Here is a 24,302-nt window from a genome sequence, read left to right on the forward strand (position 1 = left end):
TTTTTTTGGAAAGAAAAATAACCCACTGGAGGCAACTTTGGCTTCCTGTATGGATGTGCAAGCGGGGCTCTGCACCGGGGATGGGCGCCCTGCCAGCTGTTTTCAGAGATGCTTTCAATACTGTGGGCAGTTGTTAGTGCAGAGACTCAATGTGCTAGGAATAGGTGGACGTGGATATCAGCTCTAGAAGAGACATCCATACTACCCTCTGACACACAAGGCTCCGGAAACACTGAGAAGCAGGTGTAGCCATTATGGGCAAAAATATAGCTTATTTATTATCTATTTTAGATGCTTAAAAGCATGTATGTTAATAATATTTCTTAGAGTCAGCTTTCTGATTGTAGTCCCTTTGGCTCTTTTCTGGGCTGGCTGACTTCTCCCAGGGATATTAAGTGGTCTGAGCAAGAACACCTGCCACTGCTTTGTCAGACTGGAGGGATAGAGCAATCCCTTATGTAATACTACCGTGTTGGTTGAATTTGGGTTGGGAGAAACAGACCTAGGCATATCGCATCCCTGATGTTGCCTGTAGTGTTGGGGAGGCACAGCGAACAAACTCATTAGCAACTAGGTATCCCAAATCTGAACATTTGTGCAAAGTGTGGCGATCCAAGACTGGAAAAGCCTGTGTCAGCACCAATTAGGATTGCTGCCCACGCAGAGCCAGCCTTGGTCAGAGATGCTTCTTTGTCTGCCGCTGAGGAAATTAAAACACCAGTAACTGGAACCTCTGCTTCCTTCTACGGGAAACAGCAATCTTTTACTCCTTTCTTCTCCCATCAAGTTCGGAATGTCACACATGTCACACGGCAAGAACAGCAGCAAAAGCAGCAGTTGGCTTGTGCGGACTGAGTGGCAGGGCCACAGTGCGTTCTCTTTGTGCTTAGCCCTTTTAAGCAGCATGCTACCAGGCTGACTCAGCTGTTCCTGTGTGCCACTCTGGTAGGTGAGGACACATGCTCAGGACACTTGTCACAAGTCAGCAGTTCATGAGTGCCGAAGCCACAATTTAAAGTTGAACTTCCAGTACCCAAATCCATCCTTTTAACCACATTGCTGGAAGCTTTGCTCTTACTTGAGTTATCTTTGAGGCTCCTTCTCCCAACCCTGGAAGAACTACTCATGAAGTATAGGTACTGGGAAGGTTTTGAAATATTGATGTGTTTATTTTCTGATGATGTGGGGTCTGAGTTGAAAATGTGGGTGCATCTCTGCTTAGGATGAGGGTATGGCGAGCATGGGGGAAGCACCATAGCTAGGTGGTCTGCGCTTGGGGAGTATACTTAGTTTTCTAATCACAGTTGGGGTCATGTTGAAATTGGGGCTACTTTGAGAGGTATGTGTCCATAATCATTGGGCTCTGGTTCATGTAATGCTAGACCAGGAGGGAGGACTGGCTCCTTTACTGCATCATGGAATGGAGCATGAAGGATGGAGGTGGGTGAGGAGCTGATGGAGCAGCGGTCAGGATTCTGTGGGAAGCATAATTATTCCTGTACATTCTTCCTGATCTTGTCAGCACTAACCTGTTCATCTTCTCTTTCTATCTCCCTAGGGTGACCGAGGAACACCTGGGATCCCTGGCTCTCCCGGCAGCCGTGGCGACCCAGGCATTGGGGTTGCTGGTCCACCCGTGAGTGTTGTTCAGCTAATGTCCTTATTCTCAGGTTACACTCACACTGCAGATTCCTGCTGGCTCCCTTGGGAGTCTGCAGCGTAGGTTCCTGTAGAGACAGTCCTGTTTCAGCTGATGTGGCAGCAGGCTCTGCATCCTTGGGTCCATTGAATGCAGTGTTTGTATACATGGCTGCAGTTGGTGCAAAACTTGTCGTGCTTCTAATGGGAATAAGAAGAATACAGCTTTTGGAACAATGCCTGGAGTATGAGTCACAAAAAGTGCAACAAATCAACAAATCTCACCAGTTTTGTGTTTGTTCTTCATAATTCCATTACATGCATATTAAGTACATGTGCTTGGGTCACCATTACCTTCGTTTCCTTCCTCCTTCTACTGAAGCCCTTCTTCCCACCAAGTTGTCCTATTTCCATGGCTCTTGCTTATTGCAAGACTGAATTTAATTAGGGTCGCCTGTGTGAACACAGCTGTGGGCTTATTTACTTGAACAAGGAAACTATACAAGGGACTACCACTGAGGGGTATGACTTCTTTCCCCAGCAAGCGTCTGTAGCTCCTCAGGGTTGGGTGGGGCCTTTTTAGTCCTCCCCTTTTCCGTGATGTGGTGTTGAAGTGGCCAGCATTGTGCAGGTAGTTACTGCTGTTGTCGTTTCACCCAGTGTAAGACCCACAGAGCTTGTAGCTCTGCTGTCTCTGAGTTATCCAGGCTCCTCCATGTTCTCAGTCAATGGAGGTTCACTCTCTCTGTCCTCAGCCAGGCATCCCCTGTGGAAGGCACGCTTTGTCTGTAGATACATGATGTTGAAGTTTAGACTTGTTTTTGGTGAAGAACTAGATTTCTGTTGTTGAGATTGGAATCATGTTTTGTGTCTTTTCACCATCAAAGAATTGTCTTTTCTTCTCCCTGTCACTGAATGGTAGTTTTCAGAACTTAAGGACAACTTTCAATCTGAGGCTTTCTCTTCTTCCATCTGCTCTCTTCTTTGCTAAAGGCAGGATATTGATTCAGCTTCAAACGCATCTTTTTTCTTGACAGTCAGCCATGTCTTACTATTACTTGAGAGAAACTCAAATACTTAGCTATGCCTAAGAATAGCTCAACTACCCACTTATAATTATTATTGTAAGCCATGTGTCCAGCCTAACTTCACCCCTGCTAAACAGAACAAAACAGCACATGGCCTTCCTTGTCTCTGCTTTGTCCACATTTGAGAAATGCAGACCACAACCAAAAAGATCTCAGTATCATTCTTTTCATTATTTTATGGAGAATTTCATATAGAGTTCTGTATTCATATCATCTCCTCCACCCAACTCCTCCTGTGTCCATCTCCCACACCTTAGCATATTCAGGACCTCTTTACTATTTGTGTGTGTGTGTGTGTGTGTGTGTGTGTGTGTGTGTTTGTAAATACAACCTGCTGGATGCAGGTAGTGTTGCTTGCGTGTTTACGTGCTTAGAGGAGATGGGTTCTCCTTCAGAGTTAAGGTAGGCCTCCAAAGCATGAGTTTATCTGAGAAATGATCTCAGAAATCTACTCTTAGATGGTGACAAAGTAAGTCAGAGATAGAAAGAGAACCAAGGCAGAGTTTGTTCTCGAGCAGGTGGGTACTGTGGGCGACGGAGTCTTTACTGACTGCAGGGTGACTACATGGTACACTCCCAGAGACTCCTGCAAAAAGACCAAGGGAGCTGGAGTGTTGAAGTACCAATACCATAGCTAGTGAGCTGCCCCCAGGAACCATCAGTCAGACCTTGGGCTTGAGCCCCACATGTCCCTCTTGCTAAAGAAGCCGTGGACAAAAACATGGAGTAGATTCTGTTGTAGGTTGCTCTCTGCCTCTTGCCCCATCCAGAGCTTGTTCTTCAAGGCTTTGCTACCCTCTGTAAGAGAGCCAGGAGCTGGTTTGTTGACCCTTGCTCCATCAGCAGACAAGAGGCAGTAAGGCGGTGCAGCTGCCTGAGCTTTTAACTTCTTGCTATAGGGTCTTCACAAACAAAATCCTCCTTTCATCTTCACGTTGTTTCTGATCTTCCTTTGGGAAGATTTAAGAGCTATATCATGACCTCATTCAGGCTTTGGGGAGATCAAAGTGCTCTTGGATACCAGGAACTTGGTAAGCACAAGGCGCTCACTGAGAGCCACATAACCCAAGACAGACTCTTTCTTATTCCAGCCATCAGTTTCCCTGTATCAGCAACTACCCGACCAAGTCTCATCAATTTCAGCAGCGCTGTCAGGGTAACTGGGACAATGTGGCTGTGACACTCTTGACAATGATGTCTAGCCTCTACCTTTGCTTGTGTGATGTCATCGGATTCCTCTTTAGTACTTCAGCGCCTTCAGATTCTGGCAGTTAGCTGTAGGATGCCTTGACCAGTGAAGAAGCTCAGTGCACACACACTGGGGCATCCTTACATATGCTTGATAGTTTTAAGAGTGTCAGGAGGACCAGAGTCAACTGATTTCAGGCAAGGAAGCATTTTGAATGCACCACACAAGTGTGTTCTGTGCATTCCTCTAGTTTCTGGTAATAATATAAAAGTCATAGAGCGAGCAGCCTCTGAAATGTGAGAATTAGAATCATGTTATCCACCATCACCTGCCTCTGGCTGGCAGTTTGAACAGAAGCCTCAGGTGAGGTCTTCCTCCTTTGTTCTCATGTAATCCTTCCAACGGCCTACCAGACCGTCCCTGCTTGCCCATGCACGTGGAAGCAAACCTAAAGATAGGAAGCCATTCCCATGAAGGCAAATGGAGGATATGGGGAGCTGGCTTTGAACACTCAGCACTCTGAAAGCAGATGTCTCAGTGTCTCTTCTAGCAGGACAGAGGGGATGTGTCCACTTCATATGTATGGCCTTCAGTGCTTCTCATGTGCTTTCATGTCCGTCATTGCGCCTGGACTTGACTTATGTAGCCATCCCAATGCTTTCTCCATTTATATATCTTATCTGTCTGATTTGATACCCTTTAGTTTTAGAAAGAGAGAATTAGGTTAGGTATTGTTTTAAGGAGCCACTTGTTCATTCCCATTTGCCCAGACTCCCAAAATAATCACTCAGAAACGGTATCATTTAAATCACTGCTTGGCCTGTTAGCTTTAGCTTCTTGTTGGCTACCTCTTACATCTGTATATCGTTCCACCTGGCGTCTGTCTCTGGCAGGGCTACATGGCTTCTCCTGACTCCACCTTCTTTTTCTGTATGTACCTTTTCCAGTCTAGCTATAATCTGTTAAGCCATTGGCCAAAAGCCAATTTCTTTATTTATTAACCAATAAAAGCAACACATATACAGAAGGATCTCCCACACCATTTCTTTTTTTCTGTTTAAATGAAAAGAAAGGCTTTAACTATAACATAGTAAAATTACATATAACAAGAATTATCAAGGAAGAATTACAGTTACAATATTTGTATCTATTTTATCTTTTATCATAACTCAAAGACTCCAGAAGGTTATAATATATATCCTTAGGATATAATATAATACCTAAGTTAACAGGAAGTGCACTGTAAGCAACTTCTAAAACTCTAGAATTGACAGAGGCATCTTGCTGCCTAGACAGTCATCCCAAGTTCTTCTGTACTGATGAGCCATCCATCTTCGGCCTACTGGCCCATAGTATCCAGCAGACTTTTCCATGAAGCAAGGAATTTCAAAGACAGTTCTGCCTGTATTGGCAGTTTTTCAGTCACTTTCTCCTTTGTACTGCAAAATGGCTGTCAGACTCTTTCATGAAGCTGAAACACAGAAGGACAGTCTCACTTTCTTTAAGCAACTTCAGCAGTCATTTTTATGTGGATCTTGCATGTCCAGTTCCTACAGCATAGCATCAGGAAGTTCAGCCAAGAGCAGTTTCTTGCCCAAATGACTAACAAACTTCATAAGGAGCCTCTTTAATGCCCATCTTCCTCTTGAAGTAATTGGTGCTGTCAGGAGCAGATGTGTCTCATTGTCATGAAAAGTCCTAAGTTATTAAAATATTTTAAATGCCGTATTATGAAGGTTTCTGAAAGATTTGAATAATACCTATCTAACTGAAATACTTCTCTATATATCTAGAAAACCTAACTAACATGACTACAAGCTTGACTATTATAGATGGTTATCTACTAATCTATATTTCTTAATTTTACATTACATTTTTAAATGAGCTGCACAAACACAATACCTTAATCAAGAGCATAAATATACATATAACAAAATTGACCTAAAATTTGTATTAATAGACCAAGATCCATACAAATGCAAAGTATTCATATCTATATCATATCCCCCTTTAAAAATGTAAACAAACATTTATAAACAATATTTGGGAATTTGGGCATAGTTCTCTCCAAGCTGCTTTCTGCTTTTTGTTGGACAAAGTACTTTTTGTGGGAGTTCACTGTGGCCTTTCAGGGGGGTCATGGTCCATCAAACCACATTCGTCTGGAAGAAATCCACAGATTCTCATCTTCCATGGAAACAAAAGAAGAACCTCTTTTCCAAAGTCACAAATCCTTATACCCAAATTTCAGAATTATGATACCTTTAAAATATATGGGTTGATTTATCTTAGCAGCCCATACAACAAAATTTCTCTCTGTACTTAGTTCCTTCTCAGTAAAAACATTCAAAGAAAATACAATAATATACATAATCTAGAATCTTTGTATATATTCCATCTTTATGTGGCTTATTTTTCTTACTCTATTACTTTTTTTACAAGTAATCTTTACTCCTTTAACCTATGACTGTCTGTACTCTGTCTCTTTAAAGGATTTGTTTTTTTTTAAATATACTTCTTTTTATAATTCTCTATACTCTTTTCTTCTCTCTCCCAAGCCTATGTACATTTTTAAAAACACACTGTGTCTCATTTAGAGGACTTTTATGTCTGAATCTGTCTTATTGTATATCTGTAATTATTTTCTGATCAGGACTGCTTCTTAGGGCCAACATGGCCCTGCCTGCTTGCCCTGCCCACTTCAACATGGTGGAAATATGTTTATTGCTTCTGAGAGTCATTGTCTCTGCCCCAGATCCAGTGTCAGGTTACAGAAGGTCTATGTTGCCATTAAGCAAGTTGTAGCACTGTGTTCACAAACCCCATTTAAATGCTCAGCCTCCTGAAAGACCTAGAGTTTGTGCTTTTAGCATGGACCAGGAAGTCATTGTTTGGAAACTACACTTTTTTTTTTTTTTTGCTACCCCTGAACCAAGAACACCTCTCTTAAAGGAGCTGCATGTAGCATGCCACCAGCAAGCAGAGCCCATCTGATAAAAAAAAAAAAATGTGACTAAACTTTGTCTAGAATTCCTTTCCAAGTCCTCTCAGGTTTTATGTGGATTTAGTTGGCACACGTTGGCATGCCAGTCTGTTGTGTGTGTGGGAGCTACTTGTTCATTCCAGGCTGCCCAGACTCCCGGACTAATCACTCAGAAACTATATCATTTAAATCACTGCTTGGCCTATTAGCTCTAGATTCTTACTAGCTAACTCTTACATCTTAATTTAACCCATTTCTCTTAATCTGTGTATAGCCACATGGGTATGGCTTACTGGATAAAGTTCTTTCTGGTGCCTGTTTCTAGAGGGGCTACATGGCTTCTCCTGACTCCACCTTTTTTCTCTGTATATATCTTTTCCAGTCCAAAGTACTGAGTCAGTACTTTGAAGACCTCCCTTCCCCAGGTGATCTCATAGTTAAAAAAGAAAGGAGCAGAAGCATATTTGCATATCCTGACCACCAGTCAGGATGGCACCGAGCTATCTTAACTTCAGAAAGGAAGGCAGTCACCTCCTGAGTTAGGAGGTGCAATTATGCCTGTTAGGCTCTCAGTGGTCAGACAATGGTGAATGAACCTGCATTTCTTTTTTTTTTTTTAATTGAGAAAAGGGGAAAAAAAGTATCCGCCTCCTCCCAGCCTCCCATTTCCCTCCCCCTCCTTCCACCCTTCTCCCCCTCCCCCCAAACTCCTCTCCCCCTCCCTCTCCAGTCCAAAGAGCAGTCAGAGTTCCCTGCCTGTGGAAAGTCCAAGGTCCGCCCCCCTCCGGAACCTGCATTTCTTGGCCTCCACATTCCTGTTTGCCTTTTCTTGTCCTCTTGATTCTCTCGCTTTGAATCATGACCAGGAATACATACTTTTATCCCCTACATATTTTTAGACTGTATTTATGATAAATAAGAACTTTAAAAATGTTTAGTAGAGCTCCATCACCACACATGGAAAACGGAGCGCCAAGTATGCTGCCGCCACGTCTCTCTTGCTTGTCTCACAAGAGCCAGCCGAACCAATAGCAATTGCTCAATCTTTAAAAAGAGATCTCTGGCTGATTTGTAGAGTCCCTCCCCCTTTTCATTCTGTTACTTGTTTATAGAGAAAGTTGGGATTATTCTTATTTTGTTCCATGGGGCTTGTTTTCGGCTTGCTAACAGGATTCGCTAATAAGACAGTTTAGCAGAAGCCACCACCCCTGTGGCTCTCATTAGTCAGTACCCAGTCCAGAGGTTTGATCAGACTCAGGTTTGATGTTTTTGGCAGGACTTCACAGATGGCCTGTTGCACATCAGGAGGCACCTAGGATGTCTGGTGGTTCTTTTTTTTTCTGTGATGTTCACACCTTTTGATGTCCAAAGCCCTATCAATTAGTACATGAAGGGCTGCAAATTGGTGCGATGGCAGTTCTGTCACTTGATTCTTCTGTCTTTATTAGCTAGACCATTTCTCTGTAGCGGCAAGTTCTCTCCTCTACAGCCCATCTGCAGAGCTCATATACCCAGTGCGAATGGAAACGCTGGGTGTCCCTCATGGAATGCTGTCACTAAATGTCTCCACAGAGAGTACTCATTAGACTTGCTTGAATATTTTTTAAAGAATGCTCAAACTCAAAGATTAAATGCATTTTGTGTTTTCATATATCTTTTTGGCCCTCAAATTGCTTTAGCTTATTCCCCAAAGAGCGTAGCTGTGCAAGTTGACCCTGAGTCCTTTGATACAAGCCTAGCTATCTTTGGTAACTCCTTTGCTGTCTGTGGTGTAGGGGTCTAGGTTTGTCATATTTGTGTGAGTTAGCTAAGGTGACTTTTGAACACGCTCATTATGTGTGAGTTGCCCTTCTAATCACTGTGACCAACCAAGACAATGCCAAAGGAAAAATGATTTTTTTTCCAGGCTCACCATTTGGGAGATACAATCCATCATGGCTGTTTATGCATGGCTGTGGGGTCGGCTCACAGCTGAAGCAGCAGGAGCAGGAGATACCTGCTTGTGCTTTTCCAACAACTAGGGACTTTAGTTTAGGTGGGGATCAATCCCAGGCTATAACCCTTGGATTCTTACAGCAACTACCCTCTTCCTCCAGGTAGGCTCCACCTCACTAATGTATCTATCAGATCTTGCCCAGATGGCATCATCATCTCAGGACCAATTGTCGAGACATGTACACTCCTGGGACCATTGCACACTCAGGCCACAAGAAAGTACCCTGTCTTAAAAAAAGATGCTAGACTTCAGAACTAGGAAGGAAATGATTATTCAGTCCCCTTCTATGGCCCTTAAAATATTTTAGTTTATTTTCTAAAAATTCAATATTTGTATACATTGTATTTTGATCCTATTCATCTCCTACTCCTCCCTCTTACTCCTCCCAGATACGTGGATTTGAAATAGTCTACTGAGTCCAGTTGTGCTACGCATATACTCAGGTGTGGAACTCTCCATTAGAGTATAATTGATCTCCCATGAGCCACATCCTTGAAAAATACTGACTTTCTCTCTCTCAGAAGCCACCAACTGTCCATGGTTCTTCAGTTGGGAGGGTGTGGCCTTCTACTCCCTCCATGTTGGAGTGTTCACTGGCTCAATATAATGCAGGCAACCACGGCTGCTGTCAGCTCAGGAGCACAGTGGTCCTGGCATGTCCAGAAGACATTGTTTTGGTCTGGTCTTCCCTGACCCTGGCCCTTACTCTCTTTCATCCCCCTCTTCTGTGATGGTCCTTGAGTCTTGAGGAGAGGGGTACGGCATAGGTGTCCCGTTTATGGCTGAGCATTCTGCTTTATTCTCTGAACTTTTGCCAGTTATGGGTTTCTGTGTTAACTTTCCTTCACTGCCCAGAAAACCTTGGAAAGTACATAGAGTAGCTGTGGGATGCTTTTTATGGTATAGACATGAGGTGGCTTTTTTACTCTGTATTTTCTTTTATTTTTAAGAACACAAGGAAAAATGATCATCTAGTTTTGTATTGTAATTGGAAAAAAAAATTCAGAGAGTTAAAAGGATTTTCTTAAAATTAAGCTGGGTGATGGCGGTGCACACCTTTAATCCCAGCACTCAGGAGGCAAAGGCAGGCAGATCACTGTGAGTTCGCCAGCCTGGTCTACAAGAGCTAGTTCCAGGACAGGCTTCAAAACTACAGAGAAACTCTGTCTCAAAAAACAAAATAAAAAATAAAGAATTTCTTAAAATCAAACAACTAATATTTGATAAAGCTAAGATTTGAAATGGACAACTTTGAATGCAAAGTCCTTCCATCAAGGAGCATAAGAAAGTAATTTGGAACCTGGCTTGATGAGCAAGTTAAATGTTTTAAAGTTAGAACTTAATTCTAAAACAAGGAGTGACAATAAAAATGGAATGGCGGCATTCCTCATGCCAAAGGCAAGCATACTTTCGTTACAGTTCTTTAAATAATATATTGCAGCCCTATTGCAAACTACCTGAGGTGAACAAAATTCAGGTTCATGATACATTATAATAGCAAAATTAGTGGTCTCTGAGCCAATACAGCAGGGGCAACTCTGAGCCCGTAGTTTCACCTGCTTGTTTGACGTCAGCTTATTACTTACTGCATTTCAACTTCAGCTTCTCTGTATCCAAGGGATGGTAGAGGTGTGCAGCATGCAGGCATCCTGCTGGGGCTAACGTGAGACTGTGTGTGTGTGTGTGTGTGTGTGTATGCATGCATGTGTATGTGGCATATTTGTGATGTGTAGTGTGTGTGCATGTGATGTGGTATGTGCGTGTGTGTGTGCGTGTGTGTGTGCGTGTGTGTGCATGTGTGTGTGTGTGTGTGTGTGTGTGTGTGTGTGTGTATGTGTTAGGGGGGCATTCTGGTGCTTCTGGCATAGAGAACAAATGTGGAAAGTTCCCTCCTTTGCACAGCTCTGAATGTCTTTAGCTAGTCTTCCTTGTGTGTGGATAAGGATTCAGTCATTACCGAGTGCTGTGAAAGTTTGAGAAATGGGTAAGAACTTATCAGTGGTTAAATGATGCTGTTCACATTCCAGCGGCATTTATTAGCTGGAATACCTCTGCCTAGAAAATTGCTTGCTCTCGGATGATCATAGCCCAGTTTACAGTGTCCGCAGAAAGAGTGTAAAAGCGCTGTGTCTGTGGGAATCATTTGCTCATGCTCTACTCAATAGCAGCCTGCAGTGTTGTGGTAGAGACCCTGCCACACAAAGCCTGTGATACTTCCTCCATAAAAAAAAAAAATCAGATAAATGTTTGTTTTTTTTTTAAATGATCCGTTGAATGTCTGAATTGTCGTTGTTGTTTATTTGTCTTTGTTTGCTGTGTGTTTCAAACATATTGATCTAAAGAGCCCTTGTCCTCATTTCCTGCCCTGCAAAACTCCAAGAACTACCCCCCCCCCCCCCCCACACACAGACCTACTGTCCTCGGGGCTCTGCCTCTCTAGTGTGTCTTTGGATATCTGCTTACCTTGGTGCTCCACAGTGCACTGGAAACGAAGCTCTTTGACTGTCAGGCTGCTCAGGTACATAAACGATAGGGGCTCTGGACACATCTTCACATTACAGGGACAATGGCCTTTGTGTGGAAGCTCTTCTCCATCTTGCGAATACTTAACCATGTTCTGGGAGTTGCTACATCCAGCAAGATGCAGGGCATGTTGATCTTGGGACAGAGGCACGACTAACTCCACTGTGCAAGGCCTTCCGAAATATGAGTCCAGACACCAAGGCATGTTAGCCTTCTATTCGGAAACACCAGTCTGCTAGCCGAGGCTCAGGACACAGGCTGATCTGTTCCTGGGAAACCGAGAGCTGCTCATTGATAAATTAAATTCTGGCCCAGGCAGGAAGAACCAGTGCCTCTCCAAGGGTGTGTAAGGTGGGAAACCCTGAGCACACCAGAGGTATGGGGAAGTGGTGGGACAGGACTGAGGAGCTATGTGGGACTAACAGTGGGTGCTGGGTAGCACTTGTTCAAGGAAAAATAGATGAAATTTGGCTTAGCAATGAACTTTACAAAACAGGTTGGTGGTGCATGTCTCTAGGCCCAGAACTTGGGAAGTAGAGGCAAAATGATCAAGTGTTAAAGGTTTTCCTTACCTACGTAGTTCTTGAGGCCAGCCTTGGCTCCATGAGGCCCTGTTTTGTTTTTGTTCTTAAATAATGCCCACAGCATGTTGAAATGTTGAAATGAGCCTTCCTATTTTATTTGCTAATCTGTTTGTTCCTTTCTTAGGGCCCTTCTGGACGACCAGGAGACAAAGGACCCCCGGTATAGTATGCTTTAAAGGGAGGACTGTCAACACTTCTAAATTAGAGACAATCAAAAGTTACTAGAAATGCTTCACACTAGGCAGACTCTCCAAAATACGAGCATAGACTTGTGGGACATATGGGGAGAAAGGGAGTGGTGAGATCATTTAATTCAGCGCAACTGTTTCATATTTGGACACACCTCTTAGCATCTCTCCACTATGTAAGTAGAGCCCCAGTTTAGGGAATTTAATCAAATAGCCTGAACTGTTTTTAATTCTGGCTTTACCCAGACACAGAGCCAAGAACATATGAGAGAGTTTCTCTTGATTTGTAAGATGGAGGCAGCAATACCTATGAGCCATTGTGAGAGTTCGCTGGGCTGATTTTATGCTAACGCACCAGAAGAGCTGCCAGGGTGCCTTTGTTCTCAGAAACAGCCACAATTGTTCTTTGCCGCTTTCAAGCACTAACTGAATGTTGGCTGGTGTGTCTTCTACTCTTAAGTCACCTCGTGAGCAAAGGAGTTGCGTGTCAACAACTGGGCTGATACCCAGCCTTTGGCTCTGTGCACATATTTTATTTTATTTTTTAAATATTTATTTATTTATTATGTATACAATATTCTGTCTGTGTGTATGCCTTCAGGCCAGAAGAGGGCACCAGACCCCATCACAGATGGCCGTGAGCCACCATGTGGTTGCTGGGAATTGAACTCAGGACCTTTGGAAGAGCAGGCAATGCTCTTAACCTCTGAGCCATCTCTCCAGCCCATGTGCACATATTTTAAAGCAATGTTTCATTCATGGTTTCTGGTTAAGGAGGACAGTGAGTCTTGGTCCTATTTTGCTAGATGAAGAAACAGAGGCCCAGAGCAATTGAGGTTCATGACCATGAGATTTCAAAGCAAATTATGCTAAATAAAGCCGAGGAAGGCGGGACTCCGGATGAAGGGTGGGTCTGAGGTGAAGTCCACAAAGACTCCACAGGAGGCAAGGGATCCTCCTCAGAGCAGGTAGTGTGAGTTCAGCCAATGCCCTGAGAAGAGCTGGGTTTTCCCCTTGTAAATTTAAGGGGATGAGATCCATTGCCTGTGCCGCTTTCTGCTGTTGCCAAGAAATGTCAACAGAGAGAGAGTGGACTTACAGAAAGTGATCAGTGTCATGCACAAGCCAAACTTTTTGCTGGGCCTTGTGCCAAGAAACTTGTATAACCAATGAGAAGCTCAAGGGGCTGGCTGTCATCAAGGTGCACAGGAGGTGCGTTCTGGACAGGTACCCAGACCTGGTTCTTCACAGAAGTTGTGCCATCCACTCTAGCACGGGACCAATGCCCAGGGATCATGTCAGACTCCCAGGGAGGGTTTCTCTGAGTGTTGTGTCTGCACACGGAGCACGGATGTCCACCAAGCACGTCCTATGCATTAGGGTGTGATCGGGGTGCCTTTGACACATGCATTATTATTGAATGTCTGTCTGTGCTGCTGACGGAAGCACCTCAGGAAGAAAAGAACTGACCTTAGCTCTGTTCAAGGTGCAGTCTGTTGTAGCAGGGAAGTCAAAGCAGAAGAAGCAGGAAGCAGCTGCTCACACCTCATTCACAGCCAGGAGACAGATGTGAACGCAAGCTAGTGCTATGTTCACCATCATTTTCTACAGCCCAGGATTTCCTGACCAAACTTAAGCCGGTCTTCCCTCATCACTTAGCATAATTGTGATAATCTGCACAGGCATGTCCAGAGCCCCATCTCTGAGGTGATTTTAGGTTCTGTTGACAGTTCACACCAACTGTGGCTCCCCACAGCAGGTCATTTGTGTAGTCATAACCAACGATTGTCAGACAAAGGTGAATCCTGTCTTCTCCCAGTCAGAGCCTGTCTTTTTTTCTGTTTCACCAGGGATCTCGAGGTTTACCGGGATTCCCCGGCCCCCAGGGACCAGCTGGCCAGGATGTAAGTAAGAGAAAAGCCATGGGCTTAGAGAGTGATTAGAGTCTCCCCTGTGAGCTCACTTCCCATCTCCTGGCCTCCCTTGTCCACATGGCTAGCACCAAATCCTCGCTCAGTCAAGGATTTCTGTGAAGCCCCAGGATGCTTATTTATTTTATTTTCTGTCAATTGTGGCTCTTTGCATACTATTGATTTTCTTTCTTAAGCCTTTGTATCATGTTATCAGAACGCTGGATACTCCCGGGTCTCCACACACTGTCTCTTATTTCTTGCTCACTGTCTTATGAAATATGTCCTGATTCTTCCATGAACAACTTCCTGGTCCTGTTCTGGCCTCCTCTCCTCAAAGGAATTACAGAGACTCAGCTGAGGACCCTTGGGACAAAACTCTTTTATGACAATGACAACAGTCAAAAGTATTCATCTCTTGGCCTTTGATCAGACTAGCTCTGAACCGCCTGAGTCTTCAGCATCTTTAGGTCCCTGATACTCAGTAGCATGCCTGGCACCAGAGCTGTTCAGTTTGCACTCACTGGCACGATGAACAAATGGCAGCTATGAGTTTTTATAGGACAAAGATGCATGGCCCCAGTCAGCAGTGGTACTCACTCGCTTATCTCCTTCCCTTGCTTGTGCCCCTTTAGTCCCCATTTAGTCTCCATTATCCAGGGACAATCCAATCTTCTTCCCTTCCTTGGATTCTGAATCAGAAAAGAAAACCCCTCTAGGCCTTGTTCCCCAACATCCATTTTTAACCGCTCCCCTGTCATTCTCACATTCTTATAGCCAGTCATCAATGAAAACATTTTCTCTCAAAGCTCCTCACCCCTAGTCCTTATATTTGGAATAAAAGTGTAAGACAGGTTTGTGTGTGAATGTGCACAAGGAGGTTTTAGTCTGGGGTTCTGGATGGGACTTACAGAAAGCCTTACTTTGCCCTATACACTTACTACTGTCATTTGGAAGGTCAACCAGGGCCCATTTTCAGAGCTGGGTGAATTCCTCCTTAGCTAAGTCACAGTTGGCAGAGACACAGTTTGATGGAGGGCTGTATAGAGTAGATAGAGATTATCACCATAGTGATGGCTTTCTTTTCTCTCCTAGGGTGCACCAGGAAATCCAGGAGAAAGAGGGCCTCCTGGAAAACCAGTATGTTACCTGTCGGGTCTGGATAAATGCTGACTATATCAGTCAGGGTGCCAGCGAGAAATAAAGAGCAATTGAGACAGTCCAAGAGGCTTTAACAAGGGACAAATGGGCAGAGGGAAGTGATTCTGGGATTCTGGTTGCAGCGCGAGCAGGGATAAGCCATGGTGGGAGGCGTGTGTGCACAGCTAGGTGCTGGCTAGAATGGTGGGATCCTGGCTCTGCGTTCGAAGCCACTGCCAGAAAACCTGGCCTGAGACAGGTGGGCATCTTCTTGCCTTCCAAGCCCCTGACAATGCCTTTGTCAATTCAGCTATGGGCTAGCAGGCAGGCTAGCCCTGAGATATAATGAAACAAGACAGAAGACAGAATGTGGAACTAGGGCAGAAGCTTGCTTATTTCCTGTCCAATTTCCTGTTCCTTGCCCATTTCCTGTTCCTTGCCCATTTGCCTGGGTTGCCTATTGGCACTGTTTAGACAGCTAGGAGCTGTCTAAATTATTATTTTCTTTCACATGAAAATGGGAGACTCCCTAAAAGTTCAAGGAGAAGTCGACAGGTCCTTAGCTTGAGAACAAGCAAATTGGAGGTCTAACCAGTGTCTCTGAGGTACCATACCCTCATCTTCTGGAACACCCCCTGAATTGGCAGTGGCAGAGAAGCAAAGATTTAGCTAGGTGAACAGGTCATCTGTTGACCCTCATGGGAAGGACTTGTGAGGCTGATTAGGTCTGGGGGTGAGAGAGGCAGCTGTTGGAGGAGACAGACCATTAGAAGATGCTAACCAGGGTCCAAGAGAAAGTGGATATCAGACAGGTATCTCAGGCCTCAAGACTTACCCCACAGTCTGCTGCTGGAATCAAGTTGTTCACTGTGACAGAAACTTCATCTCATGATGGGCTGAAGGGTTGCTCATCCTTTTTACAAGCATGGCCAGGTTTCAGACAAGTGCCCAAGGTACATACAATCCTCCTTATCTTGTTAGAGCTGGTGGCCACAGCAGAGAGCCAGAGTGGGGTCTTGTTCTTTCTCGGAGGCTGTGACACCTATCACTGAAGACTTCCAGAGGGCTGGGTATGCGTCCCATTGCACACTGTGGAGATATCTCTTTCCCTCCATGGACTCAGCGGAATAGCAGCCAGAGAAGTTGTTTGCAATCTGTGCCATCATCAAAGGGCAAGGCCACAGTGAAGCAGGTAGAAGAGAGAGACTCAGGCTGGAGGCATTGAATAATGTTTAAATCATGTCCACCACATGCCAGTCCTGGACATCACCCTGCAAAGATAAACTAGCAGAGTATAGCAAACAGTGTAGGCAGTTGTGTCTCACTGTCTTTATCCGACTGGCCCCATCTCTCATGGATCTCTCTAGTGAGTGGCCTATCGAGCTGTCTCACCTTCAGGCTAGGCCTAACATCTGCATCTCCGTGTCAGTCGCTGGCACTGTGACTTTTCCATAAGTTCTAATCAGTGTTCCCAGCAACAGAAGCTGGCCAGAAGTAAGGAGACGCTTGGTGGGTATAGATTGCGTATCCTCTGGCCTAACACATGCCACCATGTGGTTCCAAATGTCATTGGGCCTAATCTGCAAGTGGTCAACTCATGAAAGGTATCTGTGACACCCTGCTGTGCATCTCGGGGGGGGGGGGTCCCATGCCCTAAGATTACCATGTCCACACAAAGCCAAAATGACTTTCCTCAGATAAGGGAGAGGAACAAGACCCTTGGTGATGTCATCAGAAAGCCTTGCTGGTGACCGTATTCATCCCTTGTTCTCTGTCACTCTGTAAATAATGGCCAATACACTCAAAGGGCCTGTGTAAGATATCAGTGCAAGATATCAAAAAGGTACAGGGTCACCTGCCTCAGGATGTCTCATTGTGAGCTATATGAGACTCCCCTCCCCAACTCATGACATTCTCAGGGAAACACATAAGACCTCAGACTGAAACTTTCCCCTTTTAAATTAAAAGGTTAATAAATTGTTATTAGAAGATCAGATTTATTTTTTTTCTCCAGAGTTTCTCACTCTGACAACTGGAGGCAAGGGAGTGCCTCATTTTGGTATATCTTTAGCAGCTACATGCTAAATGGGTTCTCCTTGCCAGACTAGTAACTCTACCAAACCTAAGTAATTCTAGCCCCAACATCTCTGAGAAACCTCACAGTTGTCCACAGAGTTGATTGAATGAATTGTTGAACTTCTCAGCACAGAAGACAACATAAACCCTCTGTAGACACTTACTGGGTAATTCTGTGAAATAGTCAGATGGCTTGTCAGTTGCACGGTGAGACAAAGCCTCTGAGCTAGGGAAAATGGAAACTTGTAGAAGAATTGTCTCGGCCTTGCCCTCTTCAGGAATCACTACTACAGATGATGGTGGCTCAGGCTTCTCATGATATGGGATGGAGTCCATGACTTGTCTTTGGAGTCCTCCCAGTGTGCCTCTTACCATTGTACAGTCTGCAGCTTGCAGCCAAGACTTCCAATCCCTAGTGAATACTTACGAATCCTTCTCACCTATAATGGTTTTCTTTGTTTCCATTCACCCCGTGTTCACTGTGCCCAATACAATCTGAGTCCTTATCCTGCCCTATGCTGCAGGTTGGCTATAGTTACTGTAAGACATGTTCCGACTCAGTGGGTTTGTGAGTTCAGTGACTGCAGCATCTTGCACACATACCTTCAGACATGTCTCAGACCCCCTTTCCAGAACCAGAGACTTACTCAGAACAGAGGATTGCGTTTAAAGTGTTCTTTAATCCATGAGAAAAGAAGACACTGGTTTGTATTCATACTAGGCCATTAATGATTAGCAGCAATAAGTATTGGCTACCTAAAAAAAATTCATGGCAGGTGAATTGGAGGCAGTCTGTCCCATATTTGTGTGGTCCATCATGCTTTGATGAGGCAGGGAGGGAGAACAGAAAGGGACAACATGAGGAGACTGGGGAAAGGAAGGCCTGAAGTCCTTCAGATATGTCCAGGACTAGGCAGCCTGGGTGGTTGCTACTTTGGCACAGTCTCCCTTGGTGAGTCCCAGGCTCGGGACTCTGATAGACCTGTCTGCATCCTATGATTGCTCAAATCTGTTGGGAGTCACAGCTTATACTCTTGAAGGCCGTTCACCCTCTGAAGATGCATGGAAGATACTGTATGTCTGCATGCGTGTCTGCACTTACCTGTTTTTACTTTGACAGGGCCCTTCTTCACTGCTGTCTCCAGAGGACATAAATCTGTTAGTAAAGGTAAAAATGCACGTGTGTTGATAATTGTGCCTCAAAACACCCCACCCCCGAACAGATATCCTATAGTATTAAGAACAGCAGCAGCAACGTCTTTTATGAAACCATTGTGTGACCAGTGTCCGTTAAATCCACATGATCCAGTATGGCAGCAACCAACTACTGACATCAAAGATTTACTTATTTTTGTTTTATGTGTATGGGTATTTTGCTTGTATGTATGAATGTGCACTATGTCCATGACGTACCCATTACAGGCAAGAAGAGGGTGTTGAATTTTCTGGAATGGGAATTATAGATGATTGTGAACCATGTAGATGCTGGAAATCAGACTGGGTTCTCTAGAAGACTAATCAGTGCTCTTAAGTCCTGAGCCATCACTCCAGCAACCTCATGCATCTACCTAAATTACGATTAAGTTCAACTAAAATTCAGGTTCTTGGTCATACTAGGCATTTTACAAGTACCTACTGCTCCCATGTGGCTGGGAGCTACCTTATGGGGCAGTGCAAACACAAGGTTCTCTGAAAGTTCTCCATGGAGTAATGTCGAAATGCTTGATGGAAATTGTTTATTCAAATTTAGCCTCTATGAGGTAGGTATGCTCATGTTACTATTTTGCATATATGAAATTAGACACATAAGTAGGCTCGATGGATAGAATAGATTGCTACAGAGACAGAATCCAGTGTTCATAGTCAAAGACTGGACTTGGCCTATAGAAGAATATCTTCTCTTTGGAAGTTGGCAGGAGGCAGAGCCAAACAGTTGGTTTCTGGATCCTGCTGGCTCAAAGGTAGAAGTACAGGCAGGCCCATGGAAGTAAGGACAGTCACAGTCCTGACTTGATGGGCTACTTACCCGCTTTCCAGAATGATGTTTGGTTTTTTTTTTTTTTCCTGAGAGATACAAAGCACTTACCATAACTGGAGCAGAATCAAATGGGATCTGGTCAGAGTCATTCCCAGAAGCCAAGTTATGGAGCTCCACTTTGCTTAAGGGCCTTGAGTCTTGACTGGTGAAGAGCTGGGCAGGGCTATAACAGCTTTAGATTCATGTTCAGAAGGAAACACTGTGATCGTGGCATTGGGAGTAGAGGGCCCTTGGCTGGCTCTTCTCCAAGCCTTTGTCGCAATACTGTATTTCACGTGGCTATAGGTCTCTACTTCCTGTATTCTCAAAGCCACTGGATGACAGCAGAAGGTCTCTGGTTAACATAGGAATTCAACTGAAAAACAAACAAAACAAAACAAAAAACCCAAAATACCTTATAAGCTTGAGGCTTTTAATCTTCATGTGCACTAAGATATATCGATGGAAAAATTAAATTTTATGAAAATAAGAGTAGACTAATCTTTATAGATTTTTTATTGATAGGATACTTTCTAAACCATTAAATAGATTACATTATCATTTATTTGAACTTTATTAAAGGCTTTTATTAGATAGTTCCTCCTGGTTTTCAGGCTCTGTGAGGACCTGGGTTTGTATCATCCCCTACTTCTCAGGATTTAAACCTTCGACTATCCTGATCTGTGCGCCAATGACAGCAGGGGAGAAGGTGGCTGCAAGGGTCAAACCTCACACCCCAGTGACACAGAGCTGAGTCAGACCTTAATCCAGGGCTGATTCTCCAGCTGCTCTTCAGGATGCAGTTGTGTTCATCTGGGCATCTGGAAACACAGAGGCATGAGCACTTGTGGTGAGGGCAAAAGCCCTGTGCTTGAAAAACTTCTTACTGCAGTCTGCCTCCTTGGGATTGGCTGGAGCTGCAGAGCTGGCCATCTTTAGCTTTCTGATTCTGGAGTCTGCTGCCACTGTGATTCTAGAGGCTAAAGTCTGACAGTCTAGTCTAGGTGACTGGGGACCAAGGAGGTATCTTTCATTACAAAACTCACCGTGGCACCTAAATATTTTAGAACAGCCCATATCTCATCATGGCAGTTTGGACACTGCCTAGGTAGAAGGTCCATCTAAGACCTGCCCTATGAGATGGACTTCTGTAGTGAGATCTGTGCCCTGGGAGCCCAGCCTCAGGGTGCCTTCATGAGATGATTCCATTTATAAATCCTGATTATCTACCCCTCCCCTAAATTCTTGGGCAGTGTTCCAGTACTGACTTCCTTTCATAGAGTAGGAGGTTGAGGAGTGGATGAGTCTGTAAATGGAGCCAGGCATCAGATTTAGGCTGTAAAATAATAAATCACGTGAGCCCTTCACTGTGTTCTCATTCTGTGCCTGATGAGATGTTGGACACTTTCCATTCTTTTTTGATTTGTTTTTTTTTTTTAAAAAATACAATATTTGGTTTCTTTTTTATTTATTATTTTCTCATACAGTACATTCCAACTGCAGCTTCCTCTGCTTCCACTCCTCCCAGATCCACTGCTCCTCCATTTGCTTTCAGAAAAGAGCAGGCCTTCCAGGGATATCAACCGAATATAGCATAAAAAGATGCAATAAGAACCGGCCGAACCCTCATATCAAGTCTGTCCAAGATAACCCAGTAGAAGGGAAAAGATCCTAAGAATTGATGAAAGAGTCAGAGACACCCTCACTCCCACTGTTATGGGACCTCCCAAAACCAAGCTAAACAATCATAACATGTATGCAGAGGGCCTAGCATAGACCCATGCAGGCCCTGTGCTGCTTCAGTCTTGAGCGCTTATGAGCCCTGCTTTGTTGATTCTATGGGCTGTGTTCTGATGTCCTTGACCCCTCTGGCTCTTAGAAGCCTTCTCGCTATCTTCTGTAGGGTTTCCTGAGTGCCCTTAATGTTTAAGTATGGGTCTCTGCAGCTTCTAGAGGAGGGCTCTCTTATGACTGGGCAAGGCACAAATCTATGAGTACAGCTGAATATCATTTTTTGGCCAGTTTTTAGTTCTGTGTAGGTCTCTAGGTCATCCAGCTTCTGGTTTCTGGCTATCCAGGTAGTTTTGGGCATGGGCTCCCTCTCATCGCTTGGGCATCAAGTTAGACCAGTCATTGGTTGGCCACTCCCACAAGCTGTGAGCCACCTTTGCCCCATCATTTATTGTTGCTTATTGTTAGACTTGGAGGCCCTCATTTCGTAAGCAAGAAGATTGAGGCTCATACATTTGAGCCCATATGCCAAGTGGGCAGAAACCTTGTGAGGTCATATGCCAGAGATAGGTTATATGCCAGCGGGGCCTGGTCAAGCCCATCTGATTGGGTAACAAACCCTGTTCAGTCTCTCGAAACTCAGAGAATATATGACCCACCCTCTGAAGGTGTGTAGGATCTAGAGAAATTGGGGCTCTAGTGTGTCAACAGCCAAGGAGAACCTCAGTAGGACTGTAGGTAGGACTCCTCTCTCTTTGTGCTGACTGCTGTTCTAAATTGCTCCAGTAGGCTGAGTCTTGCCTTCATACTGGGGCAGCTGGGACTGCAGATATCTCTGATCTTCAGGGGACAGCCTTGCATAGCCTTCCCCACTAGGGAAGACCTGAGCTTAAAGCTTTTCTGGGAACAAAAAGTGGCAAGGATTTTATATTTCCAAGAAAATAATCTCAGTGGCTTGAATTCTTGCTGTCATCAAGCAAGCTTCATTTTTATCTCCTCCCTCCCTCCCTCCCTCCCTCCCTCCCTCCCTCCCTTCCTCCCTCTTTCCCTCCCTCCCTTCCTCCTTCCCTTCCTCCTTCCCTACAGCCATTTACTCACTGAAATATCATCCAATAGCCATCTACCCACCCACCTATCTATATCTCCCAGTCATCCACCCACCCTTATATCCATCTGCCATAGACACCTATAGCCATCCATCTGTACATCCATCCATTGACACAATAGTCCATTGATGCATCTCATTTAAAAGCACTCAGATAGAAAGCCTAGTTCTTCTTTGCTCTTCTAATTTTAAAAGAAATAAACTAGGAAATGTAGTTTGCTCCATTTTACCTTACCCCCTCCTTACTTCATATATTCCAACTGTTACACTATATACCTTCCAAATTTTCAGTGAGTTTCTCAACATACTGAGCTATGGTGGAAGAGGACATGAAAATGTCGGTGATAGATTAGTTGGTCCGTTAGATAGTTGGTTCATTTATTAACGTCAGCACCATGGAAACCATTTGTTATGAACCGGCCCTGTGAAGTTCTAGACTGTTCTACTCTCTCCACTTTGTGGGGGAGATAATGGAGTTACAGTTGGACTACCCCATAGTGAGACAAGTCCATGGGAGCACGATGAGCTTTTTCTGAGTGGATGCCATCAGGGAAGCTTAGAATAGGAGATGCGTAAAGTATATTTGAAGATTACATAGGGGAGATGCAGGAGAAAGGAGAGCTTGCCTTTCCAACAGAAAACCTACATTCTGAAACTAGAGGTCAACCCGGGTGAATGTGCATTTGCTTTAGACTGTAGGTCACTGAGTGTGAACCCACAGAGAGGCCACATATTTTTATTTGCCCTTCCATACAGAGCATTCAGTGGACCTTAGCAAGTGCATGGGTTAACGTCAACCAACCTTCATGTTCATATAGTCAGTGGTCTCAAAGCCCAGCACAGTGTTTATCAGACCAGAGGTTTTGCTCGTATCTTTGACAAGAGTGCTTCCTTGGAATGAATAACGGGCCAGTAATCATGGCTGAATGTCCTGGGCATTGTCGACCTGGTCCCAGTCTTCTTAGTGTTTGCTGTGTTTTAGCCTATTTGATTTTACTATAAGAAGAGAGACGGGGGAGAATGGGAGGATGAATAAAAGAACTTAGGAGGAGATACTTCAAGAAAGGGGTGTTGGAGTGGAATCATGTGACTTGGTACTTAGCCTGCTGTGAACTTTTCAGATCTAGAGGTGACACAGACAGGTATGAAAGTTTAAATTTGCCTCAGGAACAGCATTTCCCTGCCTTGACGAGGAACAAATCTGGGTTCCCAGGAACACTTATGAAATGCCTGTCCTGGGAAGAGAACAGTGCTAAGCAGAGTCAGAGCATGGCTTTATGTCACAGCCAGGACAGACTGTGCTAGGTGCCTTCGGCCCCTTTGTTCTCCTTTCGTAGGAAGCCACTTTCTCTTGGCACACCACAGAGACTTCTCCCTCCAGGCTTTGTTTGCCTCTGTCCTCCAGGCAGAGCATTCTATTTCTAGTAATGCGACATATTTGCCTTCAGTGTGCACTCTTAATGTTTTTGTTCATGCCCACAGGCATTTTTATATGCATTTTGACATTATTTTCTCAGACCATACTTCCAACCAGATGACTGGCTAGAACTAGAGAAAAATGGGATAACAATTTAGATACATTTGTGCTGAAATAAATTTGGACACAAAAGTGCCTGGGCCATAACAATCCATCAATTTATTTTTCCATCTTTGTTAGCTTTTATAACCAAATATCACCCAGAGGGGAAGGACATGGGATCACTTTGCCTTGTAAGTAGCTGCATTATTTACTTCGTTTCATTTTCTTCTCTAAGGACGTGTGCCACGACTGCCCTCCGGGTCCCCCAGGCCTCCCAGGTCTTCCAGGTTTCAAAGGAGACAAAGGTCTCCCAGGAAAGCCAGGGAGAGAAGGGACAGAAGGCAAAAAGGTAAGGAGAAGGGAGCGGAGCAAGGCTCCATTCCTGCAATGAAGAATTCTACTGTCTCAATGGATTCAGGTTTGGGGACTGTTTAGATTACAGGGGAGTGTAAGGACAGCAGACTGGCTATCTGCAGATCTTTGCCACTTTATGAAAACACTGCCTGTGGCATTCCAGTGTATGGTGATGTCTAGAAATCCGCGCTCCTTTGATGGGTCTTTCCCGCTGCCTCTTTTCCTTCCCTCTATCTGATGGTGAGTGATCGAGTATGTGCT

At 44.4% G+C, this 24,302-nt stretch overlaps 1 protein-coding gene across 1 annotated transcript in view; it reads left to right on the forward strand.

Annotated features, from left to right (window-relative positions):
- The window catches only part of Col22a1 (collagen type XXII alpha 1 chain), a 210,689-nt gene that overhangs the window by 121,430 nt on the left and 64,957 nt on the right, over positions 1-24,302 (forward strand). The window contains exons 39-44 of the mRNA XM_041672342.1: positions 1,559-1,636; positions 12,126-12,161; positions 14,040-14,093; positions 15,195-15,239; positions 18,436-18,483; positions 23,923-24,036. Coding sequence (XP_041528276.1) covers positions 1,559-1,636; positions 12,126-12,161; positions 14,040-14,093; positions 15,195-15,239; positions 18,436-18,483; positions 23,923-24,036 — 375 coding nt within the window. The remainder of the gene's footprint in view (positions 1-1,558; positions 1,637-12,125; positions 12,162-14,039; positions 14,094-15,194; positions 15,240-18,435; positions 18,484-23,922; positions 24,037-24,302) is intronic.

The sequence above is a fragment of the Microtus oregoni genome, unplaced genomic scaffold (genome assembly GCF_018167655.1).
Source record: "Microtus oregoni isolate MIOR12 unplaced genomic scaffold, Mior012 000022F_ref0000154, whole genome shotgun sequence".
Taxonomy (NCBI): Eukaryota; Metazoa; Chordata; class Mammalia; order Rodentia; family Cricetidae; genus Microtus; species Microtus oregoni.